At 54.7% G+C, this 26,676-nt stretch overlaps 1 protein-coding gene across 24 annotated transcripts in view; it reads right to left on the bottom strand.

Annotated features, from left to right (window-relative positions):
- The window catches only part of DYSF (dysferlin), a 201,104-nt gene that overhangs the window by 50,529 nt on the left and 123,899 nt on the right, over positions 1 to 26,676 (bottom strand). For 15 of the 24 annotated variants that reach the window (XM_019718953.2, XM_019718884.2, XM_019718872.2 and 12 more), the window contains 8 exons: positions 21,026 to 21,207; positions 18,145 to 18,285; positions 17,285 to 17,314; positions 15,859 to 15,888; positions 7,043 to 7,144; positions 6,767 to 6,928; positions 5,532 to 5,697; positions 5,043 to 5,119 (listed from right to left, as the gene is read on the bottom strand). In XM_019718953.2, the coding sequence (XP_019574512.2) occupies positions 5,043 to 5,119; positions 5,532 to 5,697; positions 6,767 to 6,928; positions 7,043 to 7,144; positions 15,859 to 15,888; positions 17,285 to 17,314; positions 18,145 to 18,285; positions 21,026 to 21,207 (890 nt within the window). Of the gene's footprint in view, positions 1 to 5,042; positions 5,120 to 5,531; positions 5,698 to 6,766; positions 6,929 to 7,042; positions 7,145 to 9,870; positions 9,913 to 15,858; positions 15,889 to 17,284; positions 17,315 to 18,144; positions 18,286 to 21,025; positions 21,208 to 26,676 lie in introns of all 24 variants that reach the window. The other 9 variants (XM_074332153.1, XM_074332151.1, XM_074332149.1 and 6 more) reach the window with 1 other exon arrangement.

Genomic DNA, 26,676 nt, shown 5'->3' with positions numbered 1-26,676 from the left:
CTGTCCACAGGAGGCCAAGCCCCAGGCCATCCTCCCTTTCTTGGCAGACATGCTCACCTGGGGGTCGAAAGGGCTCAGGAACACATGGACAGTGAAGCCTGCTGGGAGCTGGAGAGGGGATGGGAACTACAGACCCATCCCTGCTCTGTGAAGGGGCGTCACTCAGGGAACCCTTGCCTCCCTTAAACTAGCCCTCAGGGCTGGTCAAAGCCAGAGCTGCACAGGAAGGCAGAAGGGCCAGTGGGCACCCAGCCAGGCCCCTGGATGGCTCTGGGGGTCTGGCCACATGTTGATGGGGATGGTGTGACCCCCGGAACAGACCAGATGAACTCCATGTGAAACTCCCAGCTGCCCAGAAACCGGCCCAGCCAGGCAGCAGCTCTGCCCCTCCTGTTCCCATTCTGAACCTCACAGAAGCCTTACTGTTATTTTTAATACAGTTCGTTTTTAGAAAGGTGAGAGGGAAACCGGCAGTTCACCAGAGCAAGAGAGAGAAAAAATAAAGCTAAACATAGTGCTCCAAAGATCTGGTCCAGCTTCCGAAATTACACGTTCCCCTTTGGGACTCAGGCATAATTTGTCGCTCCGGTTCTGGGAGCACGTTCCCACCTTCACGGCGTCCCAAAGACTATAACCAGAGCAGCTGGCTCAAAATTAGCTCGAGCCGGGGAGCCAGGGAGCAGCCAGCCCCAGCACCCCACCCACCCCACCCGACAGGCACAGGGCACAGGCCTGCATGCCTTGGGAAAACTCCTCCATGCTAGCCTGTGTTTCCTTCATAACCCCCCAGGCCCATCTCACACACACACACACACACACACACACACACACACACACACACGCTTTTGCCAAGCCACTCTACCTACTAGGAAAACCTTCCTCTCCCCTCTGCTGTGTCAACCCCACCCAGCCTTTGAGGTCTTCCTCTCACCCCAGCCCCTGGGAGAAGGCTTCCTGATGACTTAGGCCACGCTGACCTCGCAGGGCCGAGGGAGCCCACCCCACAATCTTGGTGTCTTTGCTAACAAAGCGTTTCATCCCTGTGACATCACTCTAAGCATCTCATTTGAGATCTCATCTGTCTCCCAACCAGTGTGAAAACTTCTCCACTGTTCTTCTCTTTATGACCCTCTGTACACACAGATTCCCCACACCCAGAAGTTCTTCTTCTCTCTCAGAATTGTAGGCAAGAGTCACCCATGAACAGGTGACTCTGTGGGCATCTAGTGTTTAGAAAGGGGGTGTTATGTGGGGAGGGCAGGGGTGCCAGCTCTACTTTGAGCTTCAAGGCACTGTAAGGAAATGGGGGTACGCTCTCTGAGCGTGTTCCTGCACCCTATTTCTCTTCCCATTTTCATAGTCAGAACTAGTTTAATGAAAAAGCAGATTACTAAATGAAGACCCCAATTTTGTTTTAAAGATAGAAATCGAGTCCAAATTCAGAGTCAGAGACAGAATCGGAGACAGAAAGAGAAGGCCAGGGGAAAGGCAAGGATAGAGAAGGATGTGTTCTAGTAGTTCATGCCGCCGGTATTCCTGGTTGAAGGCAAAGCCTGTTTGTTCATTTTTCTATTTTTTCCAAATTTTATATCATAAACGTATTTATAATCAGAGAAAAAGGAATAGATCCTTTTTTTAAGGCAGAGCACTAAATAGGACGAAATACCTCTGTGTCCCTTCTCTGAGGATATAGCCGGGCCTGCCTCAGAAAGTTAAAGGTCATGAGTCCTGCACCAGCACCACTAAAACTAGACACACCCTCAGGAGCTCGCACACACACCTGCTCCCAGCCTCCTCCCACCTCTCACGCACATCACACACATTATGTGTGTGCATACATCACACACACGCACACACACACACACACTACCCCCGCCCCCAGGCTACGGGTCTATAATCTACACAAAGGACAGCTGCACAGACCAAAAGTAAACTGTGGAGGTAATATGCATGAGCCTACCTCACCCCAGCCCCCGCCACCACGGAGAAGAGTTCAACAGGCCCGGCGCCCACGCACGAGCAGCCATCCTCACCCCCAGAGATGGGCGCTGCCCTACAGGCCCTGGAAGGCTGAGGGGACAGACCTGCCTTATACACACATTTTGGATTATCTCTAGGACTGACCACTCTTGACAGGAAACAACATTTTTAGAATCCTGAGGACCCCAGCATCAGGAAAGTCTGAGGTGACACTTCCTAACGTGTGGCGGGCTCATCCCAGGAACTGGGTGCATGATGGTGAGGAGATTCATCTGCAGAGAAGGTGCAATGGAGGAAGGAGATGGGAGGAACCAAGACGGAAGTCAGCTGTGGCAAGAGCGCATCTGAAGCAGGGGAGGAGCCCTCAGCTGGGTCCACGGCTAGGACCTGGTGAGCACAGCAGTGGGACCACATCACTGTGAGAACAAAACAGGCTGCCGAGAAACGGGTTGGACAAACAGGAGCCAGGCGAAATCCAAATTCTGCCAGACTTCTCGTCCCTCCCATCCCCAGAGGCCAGGGCCCTCTATTCTAGCTGCACTGAGGGAGTGGAGAGGGGATGAATAATCTGGCAAACCATTTGGAACTGGAACCCACGGCCTCCTGGACCAGCCTTGGAATGCCTGGTCCTCCCAAGTGTCAGGAGTTGCGCAGGAAAGATGGAGTGAGTAAAAGATTTCCTGGACCAGCCAAATCAGACCAATGGATCTCAGAAAAAAACACCATACAAAATTGGTTTTTCCCAAGCCTCCATCAGACTCCATCAGGGCAGGGCTTCCTGCTGGCGTCCAGACTCCTTAAGAATAAGGTTACGTCTCCTCCATCAGACAGGGAGCTCAATGAGGGCAGAGGCCAAGTCTCCATCATCAGGCCGTCCTTCTCCATGCCCACCTCTGAGACGCTGTGAGCCTGTCCCCATGTGGCCCCACATTTAGGAACCCAGATCCCAGCTCCTCACCCTCTGCCTGACCAGCAGCTCTAGTCAGAGTGGCCGTGGGCTCCCACAAAGAGCAGAGACCCTGCTCTGGATCAGACCCCAGCCCCAGTCCACTCATGTCAACACCAAGAGGACATCCAGACTGGGCTTCCTCACCATCAGCCTCGGGCTGGGCTGTGCTTGTAGCCAGAAGGACCCAAAGTAGTCCCCCCTACCCCGAGCCTGTAGGCATTTTAAGGGCAGCACACAATGGAAATCCTGCTAGGCAAGCCCCGTACCTCCCTGCACAGACTCAGCCCACTGAGGGGGTGGGAAATGGGAGCCAGGATCATGCAAACTGGAGTTTGGGGCTAATTATCTGTCTAATTCAGCTACAAACACCCACACAGGCCAGAAGGTACTAGCACTGAGTATCGCTGAATCCTGTGTAGGACCATCTGAAATTTCCACTTGGTTTTCCCCCAGTCAAGAGAAGCTCCTTCTTAGACCCTTTCCAGAGAGTAGGCAGGTTATCCATCCACCCACCTATCCGTCCATCTGTCTATCCATCCACCCACCCAAGCAGACGTCATTGAACACCCCCTTCTAAGCCAGGCCCTGTGATGGGCATGAAGGACAGACAGAGGAACGCACCCAGTCACTGCCCTGCACCTAGTCTGGGGAAGATGCTGCCACTCACAGAGAAAAGCAGGACCCAAGGCAAGCGCAATGACCAAGATATAGATGGGACTTGTAGGAAAAGGGGAGGAGCCAGGGAAGGAGCCTGGAAGCTGGTGACCACAACTAAGTTGAGTCTTAAAGAATAACCAGCAGTTGCCAGAGGTGCCCCCAGCAGAAAGGATGGTGGGGTAGAGCCCTGGAGAGCCGTGGCCACGGGAGAAACGGAGAGTTCAGGACCTCTGAGTACTCTTAGCATCAGTGGAACTATAGAGCAAGACCTCTTATCTTGATAGCAGCGAGGGCTGCACACCAGAGATGGTCCCTTGGAAGTGGCACAAAGGTGTAAGAGATGAAATCAGAGAAATTAACCCGAAATGTCAGGGGAAGTCCCTATAAACACATCCCTAGGGACAGCTTTGAGGGTCCTAAGTCCAACACCCAAGTTTGTTCTGCTCTCAAGGCCAATATTTGATTGAGGGTTTAAAGAAAACAAAGCCCGCTGAAGTGCCACACTATCCCTGGGTGAATAAACAGGCTGTGGGCCCGAGGACACAAGTACTATCTGTGTGGGCTAGGAGGCCCTGCCTCCAGGCAACCGGGAAACTCTGGGAGCCCCAGGTGCCAGGGTGTGACCAGCATCGCGTGAAGCTGAGAGGAAGCTGACAACCTAGAACAGATGGCCAGTTAAAGGCTGGCGCTCTCCATCTCCACCGTAGGAAGGGCTGGCTGGTCTCAGCTCCACGGGACCCAGAGCCACCCCAGGACCCTAGGTGAGGATAGTGCTCCCCCCTTAGTGAGAGATGCCACAGACCTCCTGCCATGCTGTTTGGCATGGGTATCACGCTGTTCGGTCCTACCCTACGGTGTGGACCGAGTACATAACAAAGAGACGCCTCTTACCTCCTGCAGAGTTGAAACCCTTGGAATAAGGCCCCTCTCCTGCCCCCTCCCTTCCTTTCCCTGGAGGTGGAGGAATGGGTTGAGGGGGGCTATTGGCTTAGACACAGACCCCTCCTCTTGAGCTGCCTCCAAGTGCCACCAAGCACAAGTCCAGAGGGTCCTGGCTGAGGTAAGGCGAGGGGACTGGAGCACCCCAGAGAGTACCCATTCACTGCCTCTCCATTCTGCCTTCTCTCTCATTTGCTCCTCACCCAGGTTTCCCGGGCGATCGCGAAGGGGGAGCCCTCAACATGGCTCTCAAGGTAGAGGGGCCATTTTTTCTCATATGCTTTGAGAAAAATGATCGGGTCCTGCGCAGAGGACCACACACAGCTTCCGCCCAAACCTTCCACCCCTCTCCTGACCAGACTGAAAACTCCATCTAGGTCCCTCCATCTGTACGGTGTCCAGAGGGAGATATCTTATAGGCACCATGTGATAAGGAAGGTGGGAGAGACAGGGTGGGGCAATCTAGGCCGGCTCTTGGTGGGAAGCAGTGTCTCTCCCTGGGGACCCAGCATCCTACCTGGACGGGGATGAGGGGCTCCTTGTCGTCAATGTCAATGAGCACATCTTCCCCAGGACTGAGCAAGCTCACGTCATCTGTAGGGGAGAGTAGGTACGCGGGAACAGTATGAGAGGGGGCTCCCTCTGGGGGCTCGCCCCTCCCCAGCCACAAGACTCAGCCAGGGAACTATGAGACAAAACCCTCAGTTTCTCCACATTTCCCAATCTGTCTTTCTCTCCCTCCCACCCAATTTTCCCTCTCCTGCCTCTGTCAGCCCTCACCTCTCAGCCCCCACAGGCACAGGTCCCCGCTCCTTGTGTACCCAGCCCAGAGCCAGGTGATACCCTGAAGAAGGTGAAATCCCCACCCTTCTGGTCAGCTGAGAAGAAACCACCTGTCATTCAGGTCCCAGTAAAAGGAGGGTCTTTGGGACACATCTCAAAGGGAGGTCTCACCGGCAGAGCCCCCTCTGCCCCAGCCCTCCCCATCAACAGCCCCTCCCCCTACCTGGGCCGCCCTGTGGGGATGGACTCTCCTCTGAGTAGGGGTCACACAGGAAGCTCTCCAGGGAACGGATGGTACACTGGCCCACCACAGGCCGGCGGCCAAACTGGCGGTTATCAATGACCTTGACCACGATAGGGGGACAGTAGAGCTCCTCCCTGGGCAGCATCTGGGCAGAGAAAGAGGAAAGCTCTGAGCAGTGGGCTGAACCCACCTCTGGGAGGTATGAGAGGAGGGAGGGGGTCCCTTCTTCACAGGACAAGCTCACAGATGAGAGAGAATGACTATAAACTCACAGATAACCCACAGGTAGTGGTTGGCTAAGCCCAGGAGCTGGCCAGGGCAGTAGAAGGCACACACCTTTTCCTCCCACCTCTTGAATGCTGTACGCAGAGGCTGGCTTTTCCCCCAGAGCTTTACCTTCCAAACACATCCAGCTCAGCCCAAAGTGAAAGCAAGTCTCCTTTCCCTGAACCCTCACTGGCTGGGAGGGGAAGAGGGAAGAAGTTGGCCCAGGACTCAACATTTCTTGCAGACAGTCCCCCCCAAGTGGATACTCAAGAGTTGGCTTACAGACTGAGATTCTTCTCCCCACCCCACCCCACCCCCCAGCCCCAAAAGCACTTTGAACACAACTTGAAATAATTTATATGCTCTCCTTCGGTGGCGGGTTTGGCTCAGCCAGGAGGACGCTCCTGTTGACAGCCACTGGGCCTGGAATTTCTATAGTGCTTTCATCTTGCAAACCATGTTCCTTTCCTCAGATCTGCCCTACTCCAGCCACTGAGCCCAGGCAACCCCAGGAACTGAAGAGGACTGGGGCCTGAGGGCCTCGGGAGTGAACCCCTCTGTGGGTGCCCAGGCAGGGCAGCCCGGCTCAGGAAAGATCTGGAGAAACCACAAAAGGTCAGAGCCCTAGCAGGCCCCTGAGGTGTCCTTTGAGGCATTGAGACCTGCTCTGAAAGGGAAAACAGCCATGGATGGGTCTTTGGGACTTCTGTGGACTTGGGATCTGGGTAGGAGGGAGCAAGCTGCCCCCACTGTGCTGCTCACAGGTTTCAACTCTTCTGGCGAGGGGCGTGTGAGCATTTCCTCCCCGTTCTCATAGGCAAGTGAGGTGGGAGATGCTGGGACCCACACAGGACCCCACAGAGAGTCAAACTGCAGGCTGCTTGGGGTCCCAAGGAAATTCTAGCCCCCAGGACACTGGAAGGGGACAGCAGGAAGGTTGAGCTCACCACTTCCATGAAGAGGGTGCAGATGTCAAAGTTGGGGTTCTTCCGGAGGTTCCTGATGACACAGGACTGTACCATCTGGCCCCCGCACTCCACCACGAGGCTGGGGGCGGAGACACTGGCCAGCTGGTAACTCTTCATGTTCCGCAGGCCCCATGCCAGGATCTGGGGACACATGGTGAGGAGAGAGGCTGGAAAGGCCCCAGGGCCCAGGAAAGGCTGGGCTGTCCAGGGGCAGGGCCAGGCTGCCCTCCGTCCCCTACCAGGGGCTGGGCTCACCTCGATGGCAGTACGCTGGAGAACTGGCTTGATGTTCTGGGGAACCATGTAGACGTTGGCCTCCCTCTGGGGTGGCGGGTAGGGGAGGTCTGTGTCCTCTGACTGCAGGGACGGAGGGTAGCACAGAGACAGAGGTGGGGAGAAGACGAGGCAGAGAGACAAGAAAGGAGGGCAGGGAAGACAGGAAAAAGGGACATGTATGGAGAGAGACAGAAACAGAGGGGCAAGGAAACACAAGTGGGCAAACAGGCAGGCAGACATGAGAGAGCTAAGTCAGTGTTTCCAAGTACCATCTTCTCCAGGACCACAATTTGAGAACCTTGTCCCAAGGCTCAGGTCACCCTGTTTCAAATGAACCCTAGGTCATCCCTCCTCCCACAATGCAGGCTCTGATGCACCAGGGAGCTGCTCAGGGTCATCCCATCTCTGACACACACACACACACACACACACACACACACACACCCCGCCCACTCCATCCTGACACATCCACTTCACCCCCTCAGTCCGGGACAGGACTCTGTGCCCTCCCACTGGCCTGGTTCTCCTGCCCCTTGACTCACACCCTCCTGACTTACCATCCACCCTGCTGTTCCGTTTCTACCCCCACACCCATCACAGACACCTGTCAGCCCCAAATGCCCACCTCTCACACCTGTCCACCGTGAGGACAGAGCACTTGCACTGGGAACCAGGAAGAGTATTTAGCAGTCGGAGGAAGGGATATAAATGCCTGTGAGCTACAGCACCAAACGGCGCCACTGGGGAGGCCCCTTCACCACACACACCAGAGATGAGCACGGTATGTGTCAACTCCGGCCTGCTGAGGGTTTGCCAAAAAGATGTGGGCAAGAATCCCCAAGGACCACCAAGAATGACATGGAGAAGCAGACGGGGCAAGGGAAGCAGGAACTACTGTGGAGTAGGCAGGCACTGCCATGTCTCACAGTGGTGGGAACACTCTGGGTGTGAATCCAGCTCTGTTAAGTAACTTATGTCACCTCTCTATGGCTCAATTGTTTCATCTATAAAATGGTTATTAAAAGTTATCAACCACTGAAGGTTAGTGTGAGGCTTGAAGAAGTTAATACAACATTTAGAAGAGTGCTTGATTCATGTAAACTCTCAATAATAGGAATACTAGCCCACACGGCACCTTTGCAACAATTAGAGAAAGATGTTCCTTAAAGCTCTTTACTTCCATGTCAGAAAATTATCATATTTTGCTAGTTTATTAGAACAAGACACTTTACTGCCACCTACTGGAAAATTGTTATAGTAAATACAAATACGTTATGTCTGCACTGGAAATTGCACCCCCCCTTAGTCACAGGGACCTTGTGCAGTGCACAACCTGCACATCCATACCTGGAAACCCTAACCTTAAGGAAATGTTAACTATAATTAAAGGGGTTATGCTGGACACTTTACAGAGCTTGTCTCATGTAATCTCACTTAATAAACAATTGAACCATTGGATTCCTTCTCCAAGTGACTTGCTCGGCGTTCTTGCTCAAAGGATGGTGTATCCATCTACATATGCTCTGATGTCGTTGGTGGGAGCAGCTGGAGCAGAGCGCACACTCGCTTCCCCCCATCTCATCACTTCACAACCAACTCCAGCTGTTACTCCTGCTCAATGACACACGAATGATGCCACACTTCCCTGAACTACAGTGATAAGAATCTCATTTCTAGAACCAATCCAGACCTTGATTCTAGTTCCAGCCCTGTCACTTCCTAGCTGTTTGACCTTAGGCAAATTACTCAACCTCTGTGATTCATATCCTCAGATGAAGATCTGGGATTACAATGTCCTTACAAAGTTACTCTGAGAATTCAATAAGAGAACAAATACAAAGAGTGTCTGGCACGGGGTGGGGGGGGTGCTTAATAAACAATAATAATTACTGGATTGCTGTCGGTGCCATCGCTTTTACCATTAGCATTGTTGTTGATCTCCCATGGTGACCTGAAGAGAACTGAGCCACCGGAAGCATCTCTCAGAACAAACTGGCTTCACACATATCCTACGTCACCAGGGCACAAAGTGGAGGAATTCACCGTTTTCCTCCAGACTCACAATGCAGGTGACATCATGTAGGAGGCATGTACATTTCTAGACTGACTGAGAGATAGATGCCATCAGCAGGGCGGGGGGCGGGGGGTGACATGCAGGGCTGCCACAGGGCACAGCTCCAGGGGCTGCTGTGCACATCTCGGTCCACTGGTGCCCCTGGAGGGTGGCGTCAGGGCCTGGACAGCCACTACAATGGACTGGCTGCTAGGAGGACACCTGGCTTGGTGCCCACCCTTGGCACTCCAAGGCCACCAGCTGCAGTGGCTGCAGATCAACGGCTGCCTCTTTCAAAGAAGGGTGAGGCCTGCAGACCTGCTCGTGGCCTGTTTGTGACCTGCTTGAGGCTGATATCCAGTCCAATGTGGGCCCAGGGCCCAAAGCCCAAAATGCAAAGGGCAAAAAGAAGGGATCAGGGAGGGAACCACCCCAAGAGCCCCTGGTTGAAGAGGCAGAAAGAGAAGCCTTTTTCACACGGTTGCAACATTCTCCTGAAATCACCCAAGAAAACTCATTCATATATTTCCCTTTTCCCAGAACATTCCTCTCCAGGCCCCCAAACTCAGGGCAGCATCCCTTGGACCCTTTTTTATCCCTCATTTCCATGTTCCGTCTTTCCTTCCAGGCTTCCTTGAGCTCAGAGTTGAAGACGTTCCTCTCTGTATGCTGAGGACCAGGCCCCCCATTTTCAGGGACCTGTTTATAGAAGAGGACAGGGAACAAGACCCTCGAGAAGGATAGACTCCAGTACCGTTTGGAGGAGGCCCTGGAGGAAGAAGGCAGGTGCACACAGCTGTAGAGCGCCAGACCCAGAGGAGGCAGCAGGGAGAGACAAGCAGAGATAATGGTTAGACGTGCGTCCATGGAGCAGCTTCCTTGGCACGAGGCCACCAGTCTCATCCCAAGGCCGTCTCTGTCCACCTCACTGTTCCCAGGGGTCCCAGGACATCCTTGGTCCCTGTCATTTGTTGCCACTCCCCAGGACCCCTGCCTCTGCAGCCCCACCCCTCCGCCCAGCCTGTAAACTGCCACCATGGTCCTCTGTCCCCTGCCCGCTGTGCACACCACATTGCCCGTCTGTAGCTGTGGAGTTATCACTGTGCATCGGTGCCCAAACGCTGATTCCCAGACTCCTCTCCTGCGGTCCTCCCCAATTGTCCATGCTATCTGCTGGATCTTTTCCTTCCCCATTTAAAGACGGTCTCTCAGATCCACCCCTGCTCTCCCTCCCTCTCCTCTTTCTTCCTGCAAAGGACTGCCTCCATCCATCCTCTCTTGTTTCCACACGACCCTCTGCCCAGCGCACTCAGCTCTGCTCCCTTCATCCGCTCCCTGGAAATTTCTCTCTCCAAACTCAACGACAGGCTGCTTGAAATCCACCCAGAAGCCGCTCACCAGCTCCTATCTCTCTCACTCCCTCAGCAGCCTCTGGCCAGCTGACCTCGGCCTCTTTCTTAAATCCATCCCTCTGGTTCCACACGGGCTGCCAACTTCTCTACCCTCTGCTTTTTGAGTCTCCTCCCTGCACAGTTCTCTCCCAGGCTTTCTGCTCCGAAACATCTCTCCTGAACCCCAGACCCACGTCCCAGCCTCTTACTGCTCAATTTGTCCGTGTGTCCTACTAGCCTCTCACACTCAGTTTGTCCAAAACTGGATTCTCTAACTTCCCCTTCAAAACCTGCTCTTTTCAAATGTCACCTCAGAAACCCACCCCACCATCCACCTCAACAACCAAGCCAAAAAGTCCCATGTCACTCTCAGCTCTCCTCCCCCTTATCACCATGTCTGATTGATCACCTGGCCGGGGTGATGCTGCGTCTCTCACATGTTCATCCCCCGTCTTCTTTCTGCAGCTCAGGCCACCACCCTCTCTCACCTGGATTCATCAGCATCCTCCTAAGTGGTCTGCTTGCCTCTGGTTTTGCACATCTGCTCCCCATAACAAATGCATGCTGTGCTCTGCAGCCAAGGGACCCTATCTAAGAATGTCACTCTGTTTAAGAGCCTTCAGACGTTCCTTACCTGCTCAGGAGGAAGTCCAAACTCTTTGACAAGGCCGCCAAGACCCCTCACCTCCTAGTTCCTTTGGACTTCCCAGGTCTCACCTCTCACCAGATCCCTTTCCCTTCTGGGACCGCAGAGAGTGACAAGCCACCTCCCTGAACATACTCGCGCCTGCCCTTCTGAACATTTGCAGGTTGCAGGAGACACCATGCTCTCTTTACCAGTGAGGCTTGCAGCTCATAGGTCCCTCTGTCTGAAAGGTCTTCCCACTTCATCTGGCTACCTCCTACTTGGATTTCAGGTCTCCATTTCAATCTTTCCTGGGGCCCTGAGCTTAAGTTAAACACCCCCATGGTTCCCACAGCAACTTGACTCACTCCCATTGAAAGACACAAAACCCTGTGCCACCCCTATGTGTTCATTGGTCTATGTACCCAGTGAAACCAGCAATTCTACACACAGGTACCACAGCTGAGTCCTCTGTCCAATAACTAATGGATTATGAATGGATCACTGAAGGGAAGGAGGGGGGGCAGAGGGATGGGTGGGTGGGTGGGTGGATGAAGAATGGCTCCGACATGTTCTCCCTCCTTCCCTGACCACACTGTAGTCTGCCCAGCCTGTCCCCTGGTCCTCACCAAGCCCTCCTTCCCCTGCGCCTGCTCGTGGTTCCCGCTGTTTGAATGGGCTTCCCTTGCCCTCTTCCTGAATCTAACACAACTTTCAGGGCCTCGTTCAAGTTCTCCATCCTCCAGAAAATCTCCCCAACCATTCCAGAAACTTCTTATAAGCCTACTCTCTGACTCCTTTGAATTCTGCCTAAGTGACCCTGGGTCCAAGTTTCCCAAGGTCCTAACAGGTCTCTGATATCTCACACATGGGTCCTGTGGCCTTGGCCAGATAGCCAGCTCTTGTGCCCGAGATTCTCAAGTTTTTTTCTGGTCCAGCCAACCTGAGGTACACCACCCCCCTCAGGGACAGTGATTCTCAATAGGGGTGGGCCGCAGCGGTCCTTATCAGAACTGGGGAAGCATATCAACATTGCCAGGCGGGGGGTGGGGAGGTTGGGGAGGGGCACCGGGACCTCCTGACTCACTGTCCTATGTGTGACAGGGGACTCTGAGAACTGCAGCCCTCGAGGGCAGCCTTAGAATATAAGCCTAGCTAGATATAAAGCCACATTGGAGGAACCCCTTCCGTGATCACCCTCCCACCCACCCTAAATGCAGTGCAGACCTGGGGCTGCTCCACTGATGGGGTTCTGCAGGGATGCAAGGCGTTTACCAAGCCACTCAGACCAAGACAAGGACCCAAGGACAAGTGAGGCTCTTTCTCCTCTCAGATTAGCAGAACTGTCCTAATGCCCCCTTTGGTCTGTCCATCCTGCTGTCTAGGACGGGAGCAAAGGCCCTAAACCGCGTACGGGGCTTCCTCCCCCAGTCCTAAGGGCCACCACACTAGACAGACATTCATTCCCAGGGCAGGGGGTAGTGTTGGCCCATCCAGCCCGAAGATCAGTCCTGCCACCAGTAGCCCACAGACCCCCACATCGCCCAGCGGGGTACAGTCAGGGAAACCCTCTGGACATTCAGATCCTGGCTCCTCAGGGAGCTCCAGGCGGGGGCAGCCAGGCAGGCTGGGAGGGTTCCATTGTCTGCCTGCCCCACCCAGCTCGTTAGGAATAACATGTTGCTCTAATTACACTTAGGAGGAAAAACAGTGTTTTAAATTAAGGCCTTGGGGGAGGGATGGGGGATGGGGGACCACTGGGCTTATTTTCCTGATTGCAAAACACCAAATTTTTCCTTCTAGTGGATTTGGGATTGCAGGAGACTACCTCGTGTACGGCTCAGACTAAAAGCCATACATACGCTGTCGCCTGGCTTTGGAAGGGCAGCAATGACAGCTGGTTGGCCCCCTGAGCCTGCAGTGAAAAGAGCCACAGAGCATGCAGTCCCTTCTACTAGGGCATCCCCTCCACAGAGGACAGGAGAAGCCTAACCACGGGCACCACTCCAACCACGCCCCCTGCTCCCACCTAAGGGGCCCCCAAGCGAGTCTTCCTCTGCACATGTCCACATCCTGGGGGCCCCTGGTTGTCAGGGAATCAGCCATCCCCGCTCCTGCCGCGGGTGCGTGCGTGTGTGTGTTCTTGTGAGTGTACGCACTCGCACACAACGTCCATGTGCACACTCTCCAGTTCTCAGGAAATCTACAATTGCAGCTTCTTTGAACTCGTTCCCCTTGGCAGCACGGCCTGCCTTTGTTCTCCAGACAAAAAGGAAAAGAAATGAGACAGAGGGCTCAGAAGAGGCGGGAGGAGGGCGAGAAGGAGAGCCAGGGCCAAGGAGCAAACAGAGGAAGAGGGAAACTCGAAGGGAGAGCGGGAAGAGGGGAAAGCGAGCAGGGCTCGGGAAGGGAGGAAAACAGCAGGCAACACAGAGACAGGCGTGGGAGCCAGGAGGGAAGCCCCCTCCACCCATGCTCTCTCCAAGGGCCCACCTCTCCCTCATGTAACCAAAGCCTAACCACAGGACGTAACAGTTCCTCTTCTCTGCCTAGAGCCCCCAGATACGGGTGCCCAAGATAGATATAAAGCCTGGGGGAGCGAAAATCTTGCCCAACAAACTGGCCCCAGGTGGTGACATGCCCCTAATCCAAGGCACTGCCACCTGGATCCCTACCCCCACCTTTCTGCCAAGCCCTGCTTCAGAAGCGAGCTCAGTGTCACCTCTTCCAGGAAGCCATCTCCACTGTCCTCCATCTGCTCTGAGAGCCCTCAGCATGGACAGATGACATTTCATCTCATTCAGGGACACTTTGTCACCCACACAGCCTTGGGCTGCACTGGCCCCAAGGCACTCCCCACCAAAGAGGCCGTCCTTAAACCACCCTTCAGTCACCCAGGCCTCCTAGCTGGTCGCTCCTCCTGCCCCTTGCCCCCAACCATACGCTGGCAGCCAGATAACTTCCTAACTACCTATCTGCCCTCTCTGCTCCCAGACTTGCAAGCCCTCCCGTGGCCGGGGGCCCAGAATCTAAGCTCCTGGCACGGCTTATCACAGCTCTCCAGGACGGCTGGAGCGCTCCTCACAGGGATCAGGCTGGGAGCCTGGAGGGGGATGAATGGGGGAATATAAGGCAAGAGCTTGGCTAATGCAAAGAAGACAGAAAAATCCTGCGAAGGCGTCAAGCTTCCTGCAGGAGCAGCAGCCGCCTCAGGACTACCCTGCCTCCACCCAGTCCCCTCAGATTCCTAAAACCAAATCGGACCCAAGACTTTGGCAGGAGGCTCCGCCTTCAAGTGCAGGGGAAGTGGCGCAGCTACAGGCCCCAGGGCTGGGGTGGGAGCCCCTGGGGATGAGGGGTTCACAAGGGTCACCCCCTAGGGTGGTTTCCTGGACCATCTCTTACTCCATTCATCTTTGGGGGCCTCGGGCCCTCTGAACCTGCTGGCTTAGCCCCTCCCTGTGTCCACAGATCCCCAGGATTTGCTCTCGCCTGGCCTTGCTAACCCAAACCCCGCTTCAGCCTATGGCAGGACCGGCCCTGCAGCAGGACACTTGGCCCTCTGCAGGGTCTGGCCCAAAAGCTGCAGATTTGGATTTGCTTCCTGACAAGGAGACCACAGCCAGATCCCTGCTCTCGGAATCTGAGCCTTCACTGTTATATATTACAAATCCAGTTATTAAGGATTTTAACTTTTTTAATAACGCATCCCTGGGCTGGGTCTTCTTCAGAGCAAGCTGTGGGTTTTGGCCACAGAACACTCTCAATCGAGAGAGGGCTCCGTGCTGCTTCCCTGGACAGGACTCTGCTCCCCTTTCCAAATCGGCAGTCTTTCCAACTGCAGCCAAAAGCAGGAGGCTGCCTGTCATGCTCAATTATGGCCTGTGTACTTGGCGGACCCCACCTTGGGCTGGGAGCGAAAGGAAGTGAGGTAAGGGGTGCGGGGCCTGCGGATCCCACATCCTGACCCTGCACTTGAAGTCCGAGTTGCACTGAAAATGTCAAATGGTGTCTGCTTCCCGCCTGAGGATTCCCTGATGGGAGGAAGTGGCCGCCCTTTGCCCAACCCCCCATCTGACGAGGGCTCTCCTTCCCATCTCTCCGCCCAGGCTTCTGCCCCTGCTCATTCATGAGGACCCACTCACAGATGCACAGAAAGCCGGGAGGGAACATACTCCTCAACCCCCACGGCAGAAGACGAAGCCTTGTTTCATCTGGATGCAAACCCCAAACGTCTTCTGGGAATCCCCAACCCACCCCAGCACCTAAACCATCCACGCCCTAAACTGGTGCTTGGCCCCTTGGGCCAAAGGCAGGTTTCCCACCTTCTTCCTGCATCAATGTCTGGTTAATGCCACCTCCACCAGAAAGGCTTCCTTGACTACTCTGGCCCCTTACGAACATTGTATTCTTGAAAACATGCCACCTGGTCCTCAGTCAGATGAAACTATGTATTGCTGTCCATGAGGTCTAGATAACGCTGGCCTCCAACAGGGCAGCAAGCCCTCTGAGGCCAGAATCATGCCAGGACATACCCCAGACAGCCCTGGATCCGCTCAGAGTGCAGGGAATGAAATCCAGAAAGGTCTCTGTGTGACAGATGCCTGTTGGAGAACCAGGAACCCAGAAAGCTCCAGGGCACGTGCCCAGAGGCTGGCCTTTACCTGCCCTCTGTCTCTGCCCACCCCTCCCCCAGCCACAGCCATAGCACGAGGGTCCACCTTACCTCCTCCAGGATCCGTGATGTATCATGTACCTGGACCACACCATGGGATGTTCCACATCCAGGAGATGGCGAAAGGAGGAGAAAGGTGGGACGGTAAAAGTTCACCATTAGTGACAAGGAACCCTGAGCTGCGGCCGAGATCAGCACACGGGACATTACCCTGAAAGGAGCCAACCGACACCACCTCCCATCCCCCGGCCCGTGCCATGTGCTTCTAGCCACGCCCCCCACATGGGCCCTGGGTACAATGGGCGACAATGCAGAGAGACTGGGAGGAGACACCAAAACATAAACCTAGAGCCCAGTCATCTCTGGAGGTGACAGGAGAAGGGGGAAACGCAGCCAGGTAGGTGGTGGGAAGGGCCCTGCCCTGTGCAGCAGCCCCAGGAAGCAGACAGGCCTGCGAACCTGGAGCTGTTCCTCCTGCTGGAGCCTGTGGACTTGGGGAGCCAAGGAGAAACACCCTAGAGTCCCAAGCGCTGGCAGGCCTGAGAGTGGGAGCTTGGACTTGACCGGAGAGGGAATGGGAGAGAGACAAGGGCAGGTGGGGGAGAATAGAGGGGCAAAGGAAGGCCTGCACGGTAAGATCTGTGTACAAATTGTGTGGGCTGCCTTGTGAGGGGGAAGCATCCAAACAGGGCCCAGGTGACCACTTCTCAAAGCTGCAGCTGAGCTGGCTGAGAATAGTATTTCCTGAGGCAAATTAGCCTGGGTACCACAGTGAAAGGTCTGTACTTTCTACCGTGATCCCCAGGAGAAGGAAGGAGAGCAGGGACAAGGGCACCACGTCCCCATCACAAGTGGAGGAAAGAAACCCGGTCACAGTGGGAACAGCAGTCTAAATCAGAGCTTCTGAAATGCGAGTATGTCTCAGAATCCTCTGGAGGGCTTGTGAACACTGCACTGCCTGCCCCTCAGAGTTTGCTTCAGGAGACGTGAAGTGGGTCCCAAGAAGCATTTCCAACAACATCCCAGGTGATGCCACGCTGAGAGCCACTGGGCTAAATCGATGGCTCTCAGTCCTGGCTGTACATTAAAATCCTCCAGGCAGCTCTGAAAGCTGCCTGAGCCATACCCTGAGAGACTGTGTTTCATTTGGTCTGGGGTGGGGCCAGCACACTGAGGACTTTTACAGCTGCCCAGGGATTCGAACGTGCCACCCAGCTGAGAGCCACAGGCTGGATGACCATGAGGTCCCTTCAATCTGAGGGTGTGATCCTCTCAGGGAAAATGGGCAGGAAAAACCTGAGCTGGGTCAGGACCCCAGCCTCTGTCCACCCCACCCCTGTGACCCCACTGGGCCCTCCTCTCCCTGAAGGCAAGACAGTGGTGGTGGACGCCTGCTGCCCTTTCTAGCCCGAGACAGGGCTGCAAACACAGGGAGGCCGGCAGGGAGTTTGAAGGAGAAAAGGAGAGCAAGGCTTACCTCAAAGCCAGGAATATGGTGAATGGCTGGCTAGAGGGAAGGAAAAGAGCTTTGCTCAGGTGCTTGTCACACAGGGCCCCTTCACCCTCCTTTCTGCCCTGGCCAGGCAAACCCATCTCCAACCACAAAATGACACTCATGGAATATGTCAGTGATCAGACAGTCCCACAGTCTGCAGACTGTCTTCCTTGGTGGCCTAGGGTCCCCTTGGAGCTGCCTCGGAGTTCGTGGAAGGGTACAAGGGGAAGCCAGGGGGGACAGTATGCTGTGTCCCCCTCCAGACACTTCACCTGAACAGCCCTACTTCTCTCTGGCTTACACATTGGGGTCCACATCACACGAGAGCACGTTTGAAGATATGGTTCTAACCCAAACCCCCTCTTTTGCAGCAGGGAAGTGGGTGGCCCAGGATCACTCAGCGAGGCCATGGCAGAGCCAGTGCTAAGAGGTCCTGCCCTTACCTGTCCCTGGAGTCCCCTCCCCATCACAATGAAGCACCTCCAACCAGATCTTCCTCCCAGAAACCACGTCAGGGTATGACCCAGGGCAAAATACATCCAATGGCCGGAGGACTCAGGCATTCTAGCACAGTCCACATTCTAACACTCTACCCCAAAGTTAGAATCACGTCCTGATTTGGGGTTCCAAAACCATGGCCAAAATGGGTCTTGGTAGGAGGCCTGACTTCCAGAAGTTGCTGTTCAGTGCTCCCCACTGAGTGCAGACCCTTGGTGGGGGAAAAGGACATGTCAGCAGCCCCCTCCCCTCTGTCAGGCTATCCCTGCCTGTGTCCTCCCGACACACACACACCTTGTATTCCCTGCCTAGGCCTCTGGGATCTGGATATGGCCCAGCCTCACCTTCTCTCTCTGGATGAGCTCAAAAGAGGCCAGCAGCTCACCCGCTGGCTGGCTGCCCCTAGTCAGCGGGAACCAGGCCAGACGGGGCATCCGGTCCAGACTCGGCTGACAGATGCAGCGTCCCATAAACTCATCTGCACCCTGGAGAGGGAGTGGAAAAAGAAGAGTCAGCATCCCCAGGCCAGGGCTCTTATAGTTCAGAGTGATCCCCAGGCCTGTATCTGGCCTCCTGAACCTGAAAGGGCAACCTCTGGCGCTGATGTGAGCTCTGCCCCTTAAAAGGACATGAGAACAGCATGCGATGGGCCTGGCCACTACTGCTAGATTTGAATTCCCATCATGGTGGGGAAGTCCCTCTGTATGTCCAAAAAGCATTGGCCTTGTTTAATTCAATCAAGCTCTGAGTCCATTAGAGAGAACAGAGTGACAGGATCCTAGCACTTCTCGAATTCCTTCACAGTATAGATACTTGACATTTCCAAGGACTTTTGTATCTCCTGTTCATTTCACCTTTAAATTCCACCACCTTTTAGATGGGGAGACTGTGATCACACTTGTCAAATCATGTGAGTCTTGCTAAAATGATGTTTACATCTTATTATCCGTTTGCTCAGGCACCTTCCATGGCTCCCCACTGCCTAGAGGATAGAGTCCAAACTCTTCTCCTGGCACAGAAGGCCCCCTCACTGGAGGCTGCTCATCTCTCCTGCCCTGCTCCTTTCCCTCCCCACACATCTTCTACTCCAGCCTGCTGGCCTTGGCTGGCTTCTTACCCCCTGGCCTTTGCGTGGGCCATTTCCCGCAGCCGTACTGCCCTCTGCGCTTCTCAGCCATCTCAGCCATCACTCACAGCCCTGCCCGAGCTCCGCCTCTGACATGGGCCTCTGTGACCTTGCTGGACTCTGAGGGCAGCGGGCAGTGGGCAACTGGCAGAACCTGGGTCTCAGGCAGCTGGTGCTGCAGTCCTCATAAGCTCAGATGCCCTGTCCAAAGCCCTCATCTGGAGAAACCCAGAGCAGGCCTGGGAGGCACCTCTACCCACAAGCAGTCACCTCTCTGCTGGGGACATCCCAAAGAGCCATTCTGGAGTGACCACCAGCTGCTGCGTAAATGGCCCCATCAGCAGGTGACAGTCCAGCACCAACCACTCAGAAAGGACACCAGCAAAAGCACTGGGAGGGCTCCTGGAGGCTCCTCTGGGAGAGGTATTACCTCTTATTTGATGGGTCATGGAGAGGGTGGGGGAGGGGAATCCTTGCAGAGCCCGAGCAGCCAGGACAGCAGGCGCTCAGAGCAATGGGCATTTGCCAGCAGCACGGACTTATCTGACTACCTTAACAACGAGCACAGCCCCTGCTCTCCCCAGGACCCTGGAGCCCACCCACCCAGAGGAGGCCACGGCTGTCTCCCCCTGGGATCCCTCCCAGGCACTGCCTGCAGACAAGACACAAGACCAGAGCAACATTTTATAAAGAGGAGGTGTGATGCTCCTGTGAGAGAGACCAGGGCCTGCTGCCTTCCAGCCGCCCCACATCCTCACTTGCATCTGCTCCTTCCACTTAGTGCCTTGGCCCAGCACCCTCCTGGTCCTCTGCCTCCCTCCTCCCCCTGCCCCACAAGCACCAGGCCTGTGCTCTTCTCCAGACAAGTTGCTCATCGCCCACCCCGCGAGGAGCCAGCTTTTACTTCCAAGGGAAGAAAATCGCACAGGTTGGCCTCCCCAGTGCAGGCCTGCTTTGCCCACTGCCAGCTGGCACCCACTACCTTAAACAGTCACCACACCCTCCCAGGGCACCTGACATCTAGTCATGGCAATTCTTTCTGGAAATATCTTCCTAACCCTGCCTCTTCCCCTTTCATCACACTGCTGCCCCCCAACCCAATCCGGGCCTCTCTGCCACATGCCCCATCAGCTGACACAGTCTCTCTCTTCCTTCGTCTTTTTAAAATGTTATCCTGAGCCTGTCATGCCCCTGCTCCACTGGCCTCATCTCTTTTCTCCTTTCCAACCTGCCCTCCCCTCCCCTCAGTCTCCCACTCACCCCCAGGCTCTGCAAGAATGCCCCCTGCCTCCTTCCAGCACCCCAACCCCACAATTCCTCCAGGGCTTGCGTCTTCCCCACAGCCTTCCCGCCCACGCCTTCCAGCCCTCTTGGGAAGCTTCCAGAGCTGTGCTGTCCAATACTAGAGCCACTAGCCACCTGTGGCTATTTAAATTTAAAGTCTAATTAATTAAAACTAAATAAAATGTAAAAGTTAGTTTCTCAGTTGCACTAGCCACATTTTAACGGCTCAGGAGCCACATTGTGGCCAGTGGTTCCCATTTTGGACAGGACAACTGCAGAGCCCTTCCATCGGTGCAGGAGGTTCTGCTGGGCAGCTCTGTCAGGAGGGCCCTCGTTTGCCTCAGAGCCACGTGGCACTCAGGGACCCGCTGTCTCCCTGGAGAATTCTCTGTTTGTGAGTCTCACCTCCCACCTAGACTGGGAACCCCAAGTGAGGGACGAGCCAGCCCAGTACACAAGCGTGGGATAAATGTCTGTGGAGTCAACGCAGCTCTCTGATGGGGAAAAGGGACCGGCCTGGGATCATATAAGTGCGTTAGAGGCAGAGAAAACCCCAGCTCTTGACCCACAGCTAAGCGCCCTTTCTAGGTCGGTCCCCACGTCTGTTGTGGCCACAGTACATGTGCTCCAATCCATTTTTAATTACTCTAAAATCACTTTTACCACTTTGTAGTCTGGAGTGGGGGAAAAAGCCAAGAGTCCCAACCTTAGGGCACACCCATCTGGTTGGGGACCTGTCCCTCACAGCGGTTTCTCTCCCTGGGCCCCTGGGGGGAGTGGGCAGTGAGACGAGGGAGGGATGCAGGCAGACTCACATAGGTGTCGTGGTCGTACAGCTCCACCACGATGCTGGGCGGCTGCTCCGCGATGCTGGCCGGCTCGCCGAAGATCTCAATCTCGTAGAAGATGAGTGTCTGGTCCCAGGTGGGGTTCAGGGTATTCTTCACCACCACCGTCTTCTGGCTCTGGTGCAGGAAGGACACGATTGCGTAGGGATCTGTGTGGGCCGGTTGCAGGGAAGGGAGACAGGACATGGCAGAGATCGTGAGAGTTGCCTGCTCAGGAGTCACACAGGCCACAGAGCTGAAGCAGAGCTGTGGCTGCCACTCTGGAGCAACAATGTCAGGCTGGAGCCCACTTCCCCGGGGCTCTCCCCACCCACCATGAGCAGACTGGTGGGCCACCGTGGGGAAATGGAGCCTAGATCCAGCCGAGTGAGCACAGGGATCCGGAGAACTTCTCCTTCTGGGCTCCCTCTTGGGCTGGCCACTGGGGGCAAAGTCCAGCTGGAGGACGTAAATGCCTGGATGGCTCATTCATTCAGCCAACCAGAATTTATTGAGTGCCTTCTGCATGTCAGGCTAGGGGCTAGGTGCTAGGGGCTGAGAACATAATTGGGGCAAAACCATAATCCATACGAGCGAACATAAAATTACAATCAGTGCTTTGAAGAAGAGATATAAGACACAGGAGAGTGTGTGAGGGAGAAATTTGGCTTCCTTGAGGAAGGGGGAGTAGAGCAGAAATGTTGGTGCCATCAGAATGGTGTGCCTAGATCTGCATTTCAGCAAACTCACTCCGGCTGCCACACAGAGAACGGCCTGCCTGGGGCAGAAGTGAGTGCAGGGAGACAAGTTACGAGGCTACTGCAACAGCCCAGGCAAAGATGGTACTGGCTGAGATGGGCGGGGGGCCGCTAGAGAGAAGCACATGGACCTAAGAGCTGTTTAGTAGTGGGTGGTAAGACAGGGACCCTAAGGCCTCTGGAGCTCCCTGCTATCCCCCAAACTCCTTTGCAGCCTGCCAGCCCCAACTATGCTGGCCTGGGACCCACCCACAAGTCATTCTCTCCGCCTAGTCCCAAAGGGAAGTTGGAGTCACTAGAAAAGATTCTAGAGCAGTGGTTCTCAAATCTGAGCATGCAGCCAAATCACCTGGAAGGCTTGCACAGACTGCTGGGCCCCACTCCAAGAGACTCATTCATTAGGTCTAGGGTGGGGCCCGAGAATTTTCGTTTCTAACAAGTTCCCAGAAGGTACAGATGCTGCCTTCCAGGGCCACACTTTGGAAACTAATGCAAGAGAAGGTCCTACGAGGCTGAGGACGTGTCATTTAGGAGAGGAGCAGAGGGTTTGGAGGAAGGGCTCCACCGACTTCTCCCATTAGGACATCGGCCTGGGGGCAGGGTCCAGTTTGCTGTCATTTTATGAGACTCACAGTGCCAAATGCTGACGGCCCATGAACAGAAAAGTCTAGAGATGTGGGAGGCTAGCGGCTGGATGCTAGACGCCTGGGAGGGCTGAGCCCAAATGCTCTAACACCCTATACCCTTGGCACCTGCTCCGCCCTGCAGCACCTTGCATCCTCTGAGCTTCACACTCCAGCCCAAATGCTGTCCCTAACCCTCCAGGTGGCCTCAGTGGACTCAGAGGTAATGGTTTCTGCCCTGCTGGCCTCAGAAGGGTTACGGGATGTCCATCTGCAATCCTGGGGCTGAGAAGGGGAGACAGCACTTCCCCACAAAGAGGAGGAGAGCAGGACAGGCTCCTTGGCCTTAAGGAAACCAAGTGGCACACCATGCATGGCCACTGTACAGGAGGTGGCAGGAAGTGGCCACAGAAGAGGTGGGAAGGTTGAGGTGGGCAATGGGAGGACTCCCACCATGGGACGGAGGGAGCAGGTTCTGACTATCACCCAAGGGGCTAGTTTTAAGGACAAAGGGGACCTAAGTTATGGCACTCACTACCTGAAAATTGCCAGGTCTGGCTAACAGGAGGCAGCCACCAGCCTGGACAAGCACGTTAGCCTTCAGGCACAAAAGCACAATGGGGTCAATCCTAGAGGACTTCCTGCAGGAAATTGGTTTGGAACATAATTCTTGGGGTAGAAGAGGGCAGTGGGAGTCTCATGGCAGGGAAAGGGGCAGGAGAGAAATGCCACCACATCTCGCCACCCCCACCTGATGGTGGGAGTCTCCCTGGCATGGAGCTCCCCCTTCCATGCACCAGCCTGGCAGGACTGGCCCTGAGCCCCACCCCTCCTGCCCCTGGCAGGGCCCAGCGGCGTCTGTGCATTTAATGAAACCGTCTGGCTGTGATACCATCAGCTCCAAGCTCGGCAGAGAACCTCTCCCTGGTTCCAGTAAGGGAAAGAGGGAGCGTTCCGATAAATAAAACCATATTAGAGAGCCGGCGAAAAAGCCCCTTTTGTTCCCACCCCCCATGCTCCCCAACGCTTTATTTTTATAAGCGCGCGAGCCCCAGACCGACCACGTTTACACAAAGATCACAATTGCACATTGTAGCGGCTGTGCACACTGTATTGGTGTTGGCAGCACCCCCCACGCTGGCCCCTGAGCAGGCAGACTCCTTCCAGCAGCCCCATCAGTGCAGGCAATGAGCTCAGCGCAGGGGGACGGGGAGGGGTGGCTTTCAAACAAAAATCACCCAGACCCACACACGTGCCCCACCCGCCCATGGGAGGAAAAAACACACAACAAAGGCATTGTAAAGAGCAGGCCTGGAGGCCTGGGGCCTCAGACACTGGGCTACTGTGTGCTGGGGCCTGGCCTCTCCCCACACAGGGGCCAGCCCCTCCAAAAAAAAAAAACAAGTGGGGGTGGGTGTTGCTGAGGCAAGGTGGTCAGATGAAGGAAAGCCAGACAGATGCACAGACACATCCCTCTTCCAGGAAAGCCAAGAGCAGGGAATAGCTGATCCCAAGGAGAGGTAGAAGGAAGGTGAGGGGCCAGCTCTTCCCTGTCTGCCCCCACCCAGAGCGCTCCCCAGAGCCACTCCCCAGGAGGGGGCAGATGGGCTCTCATGCCTCACCCTCCAAGCCATACAGAGCACACCCCGAGCTGAGGCGGAATGTGACTGGACTGCAGCTCCCTGAGGACCACGAGCTATCCTCGGAAGCTCCAGCCATCACAGAAGGTTCTCCTGGACTCTATCACCATGAGAGGCCCCAGGAAGTGATTTGTTGGCTGGACCTGGAGCCCTGCACCCAAGCTCTGCTGCTCAGAGCTTCCTGGAGCTCCAAGGAGGACACTTCTGCAATCAGAGTACACTAAGCTTTGCTCATGGGCCTCCCACCAACCAGCTCAGACCACCGGAACAGGGGACAGGGCAGGCAGCGTCATCCCACTTGTCAGAGGAGGGAGCTTTGCCCCAGAAGACTAAGTCACTAGCCCACGCTCACACATGGCCAGGACTAGAGACTGTGACTCCTAGTGCAATGCTCCTTCTGCCATGCCACACTCACAGGAAAGGGGTCCTTAAGAGACAGTGGACTAGATCACTAATAAGGTAATGCAGCAATATTTTTCCTATAAAATTAAGAAAAAATTATTTAGAATTAGAAAACCCAGTGTTGGCAAATATTTGATGAAATCGGTACTCTCCTTTATTGCTGGACGCCATTCAGCAACCCTTCAAGAAAGCAATTGGGCAGTATGCCCGGGAAAACATAAAACTGTTTATACCCTATTTCCCATATTCCTGGGAGTCATCCAAATTAACCAAAAAGCTGTATGTACAAAGATGTTCACTCTAGCATTATTTGTAATCCATCATTCATTCAATATACAGTTATTGACTGCCCAGCATGTGGTAGGTAAGCGTGGTGCGAGGAATATGAAGATGAATGAGACAAGATCCAGGCTCTTAAGACTATGACTACTGGTTGGAAGTGGTAACTAAACAACAGTTATAATGGAAGGGGATGTGCAAATTAATAGTCGACGGTATGAGGTGCCAGGCGTGGGGAGTGCCCAGTGTAACCTAGTGGCACCAAGTCTTCCGAAAGGAGGCCTCCTACCCTGTGTCTGAAGAACATGGAGGTAACCAAGGCAGACCAAAGAAAAGAGGGTGCCTGGGCATGCAGCACGGACCAGCAAAGGCACCAAAGATCACAAGCGTTTGGGAAACAGCAAGGAAGCATCCAGGGCATTGGGCACAGAGGACCAAGGAGGAGGTGGGCTGATCGTAAACGGTCCTGAATTCATACTCAGCAATTTGGACAGAATCCTGTAGACCAGTGATTCCCAAAAGATGTTCTTTGAAACGTGCGTTCTCTGGGCAGCTAATGAGTGCTTAAACAATCAAACAGCCTCCTTTTTCTGCAGCCACCTCAGAGCCTCTCAATGCCACTGAACACTGTAAATCTCTAGGTGAGCAGTGTTTCCCAGTTTCTCTTCTTCAGGAACCCTTGTTAAGTGGAGCATTTCACAAGCCTCCAATGCACTTTGGTAAACAGCTCCTTAAGCTCAACGGGAAAAGTCCCCCAACCAGAGCCAGTCTTAACAAAAAGCTGTGCTTCAAACGAGGGGTTCGGCCCTGACAGGAGTCCAGACACGGGAAGTCCAACAGCAAGAATGCCCCAACCCCAGCCAGGACAGAGTCTCGATCTGGGGGAACACTAAAGCACTGGTCCCTACAGAGGTAACCTCAGCTGTGGGGTGACCCACATTGTAGCCTGGCTTAGCAGCAACACCCAACTGGCACAGCTTTCCCCTCCCAGGAATCATGAGGCCAACAAAGAGGGCAGGACCTTCCGCTTTCTCGACAGATACCCCACTCCTATAATTAACACGGCATCTGATCTACTCCCCATTCACCAGGTCAGGCTCCCTGAGCCCACTGACCTGTGAGACTCTTTCAAAGATGTGTCTCTGGGTTTCTCATGCCAAGGGGCATCCTCTGGAATGTAGTGACCTTACCACAGAACTGCCCAAGGGTGGTTGGTGTTGGTGGCAGCTCTGTAAGCAGAGATGATGGTACCCTCAAACCACAGCAGTTTAGGTGCCCAGCTGGGGGGGGGGGGCGCAAAGCAGAATTCCCTGGGGAATCATTTGGCAGAGCAGATGGTGGCCTCCCTGATTCCCTTTGAGAAATATCAGAGCAGCTTCAGGGAAGTGATGCCGCCCATTAGATATGGTGCTGAGGACACGTGATTTCTAAGTCCTCTCAAGTAGCATTTTTTCCATTCAAAGTAAACCAGCGCCTTCTCCAGACGCTCACCAAGCAGTCGCAACCCCGGCCCGATATCAAAGAGAAGTCGTTTGAATTAAGTATCATTTTATATTTCTTATGCCGAATCGCTACGCAGGCCACACAGACTCATAACCACACTCCCTCCAGGGGTCCAGAGAACTCTGCTGGCCACACACTTGAACCCACCCCAGGCGACATCCTCGGGCAGCTTCGACATCAGTACCTCCACAAGACTCCCTTTCCTGACTGAGTTTAATATTATTCAACAAATGTTTCCCGGGCAATTCCTGAGTGTTTCCCCAAGTCCCCAGCCAGGGAGAAGGAAGCAGACCAGCCCCAGTCTCTGGGCAGCCCCAAGGCCCACCATAGAGAGGACAAGCGGAGAACACAGCTCGGAGCCACGGGAGCCACCACCATGAGGAAAGGCCCGGAGCACCCCAGGTCGGCGGAGCTGACAGAGCGCTTCCTTCCGG

This window comes from Rhinolophus sinicus, linkage group LG05 (assembly GCF_036562045.2).
Source record: "Rhinolophus sinicus isolate RSC01 linkage group LG05, ASM3656204v1, whole genome shotgun sequence".
Classification (NCBI taxonomy): domain Eukaryota; kingdom Metazoa; phylum Chordata; class Mammalia; order Chiroptera; family Rhinolophidae; genus Rhinolophus; species Rhinolophus sinicus.
The sequence above is the reverse complement of the archived record's forward strand: the minus strand, read 5'-3'. Positions and strand labels throughout refer to the sequence as shown.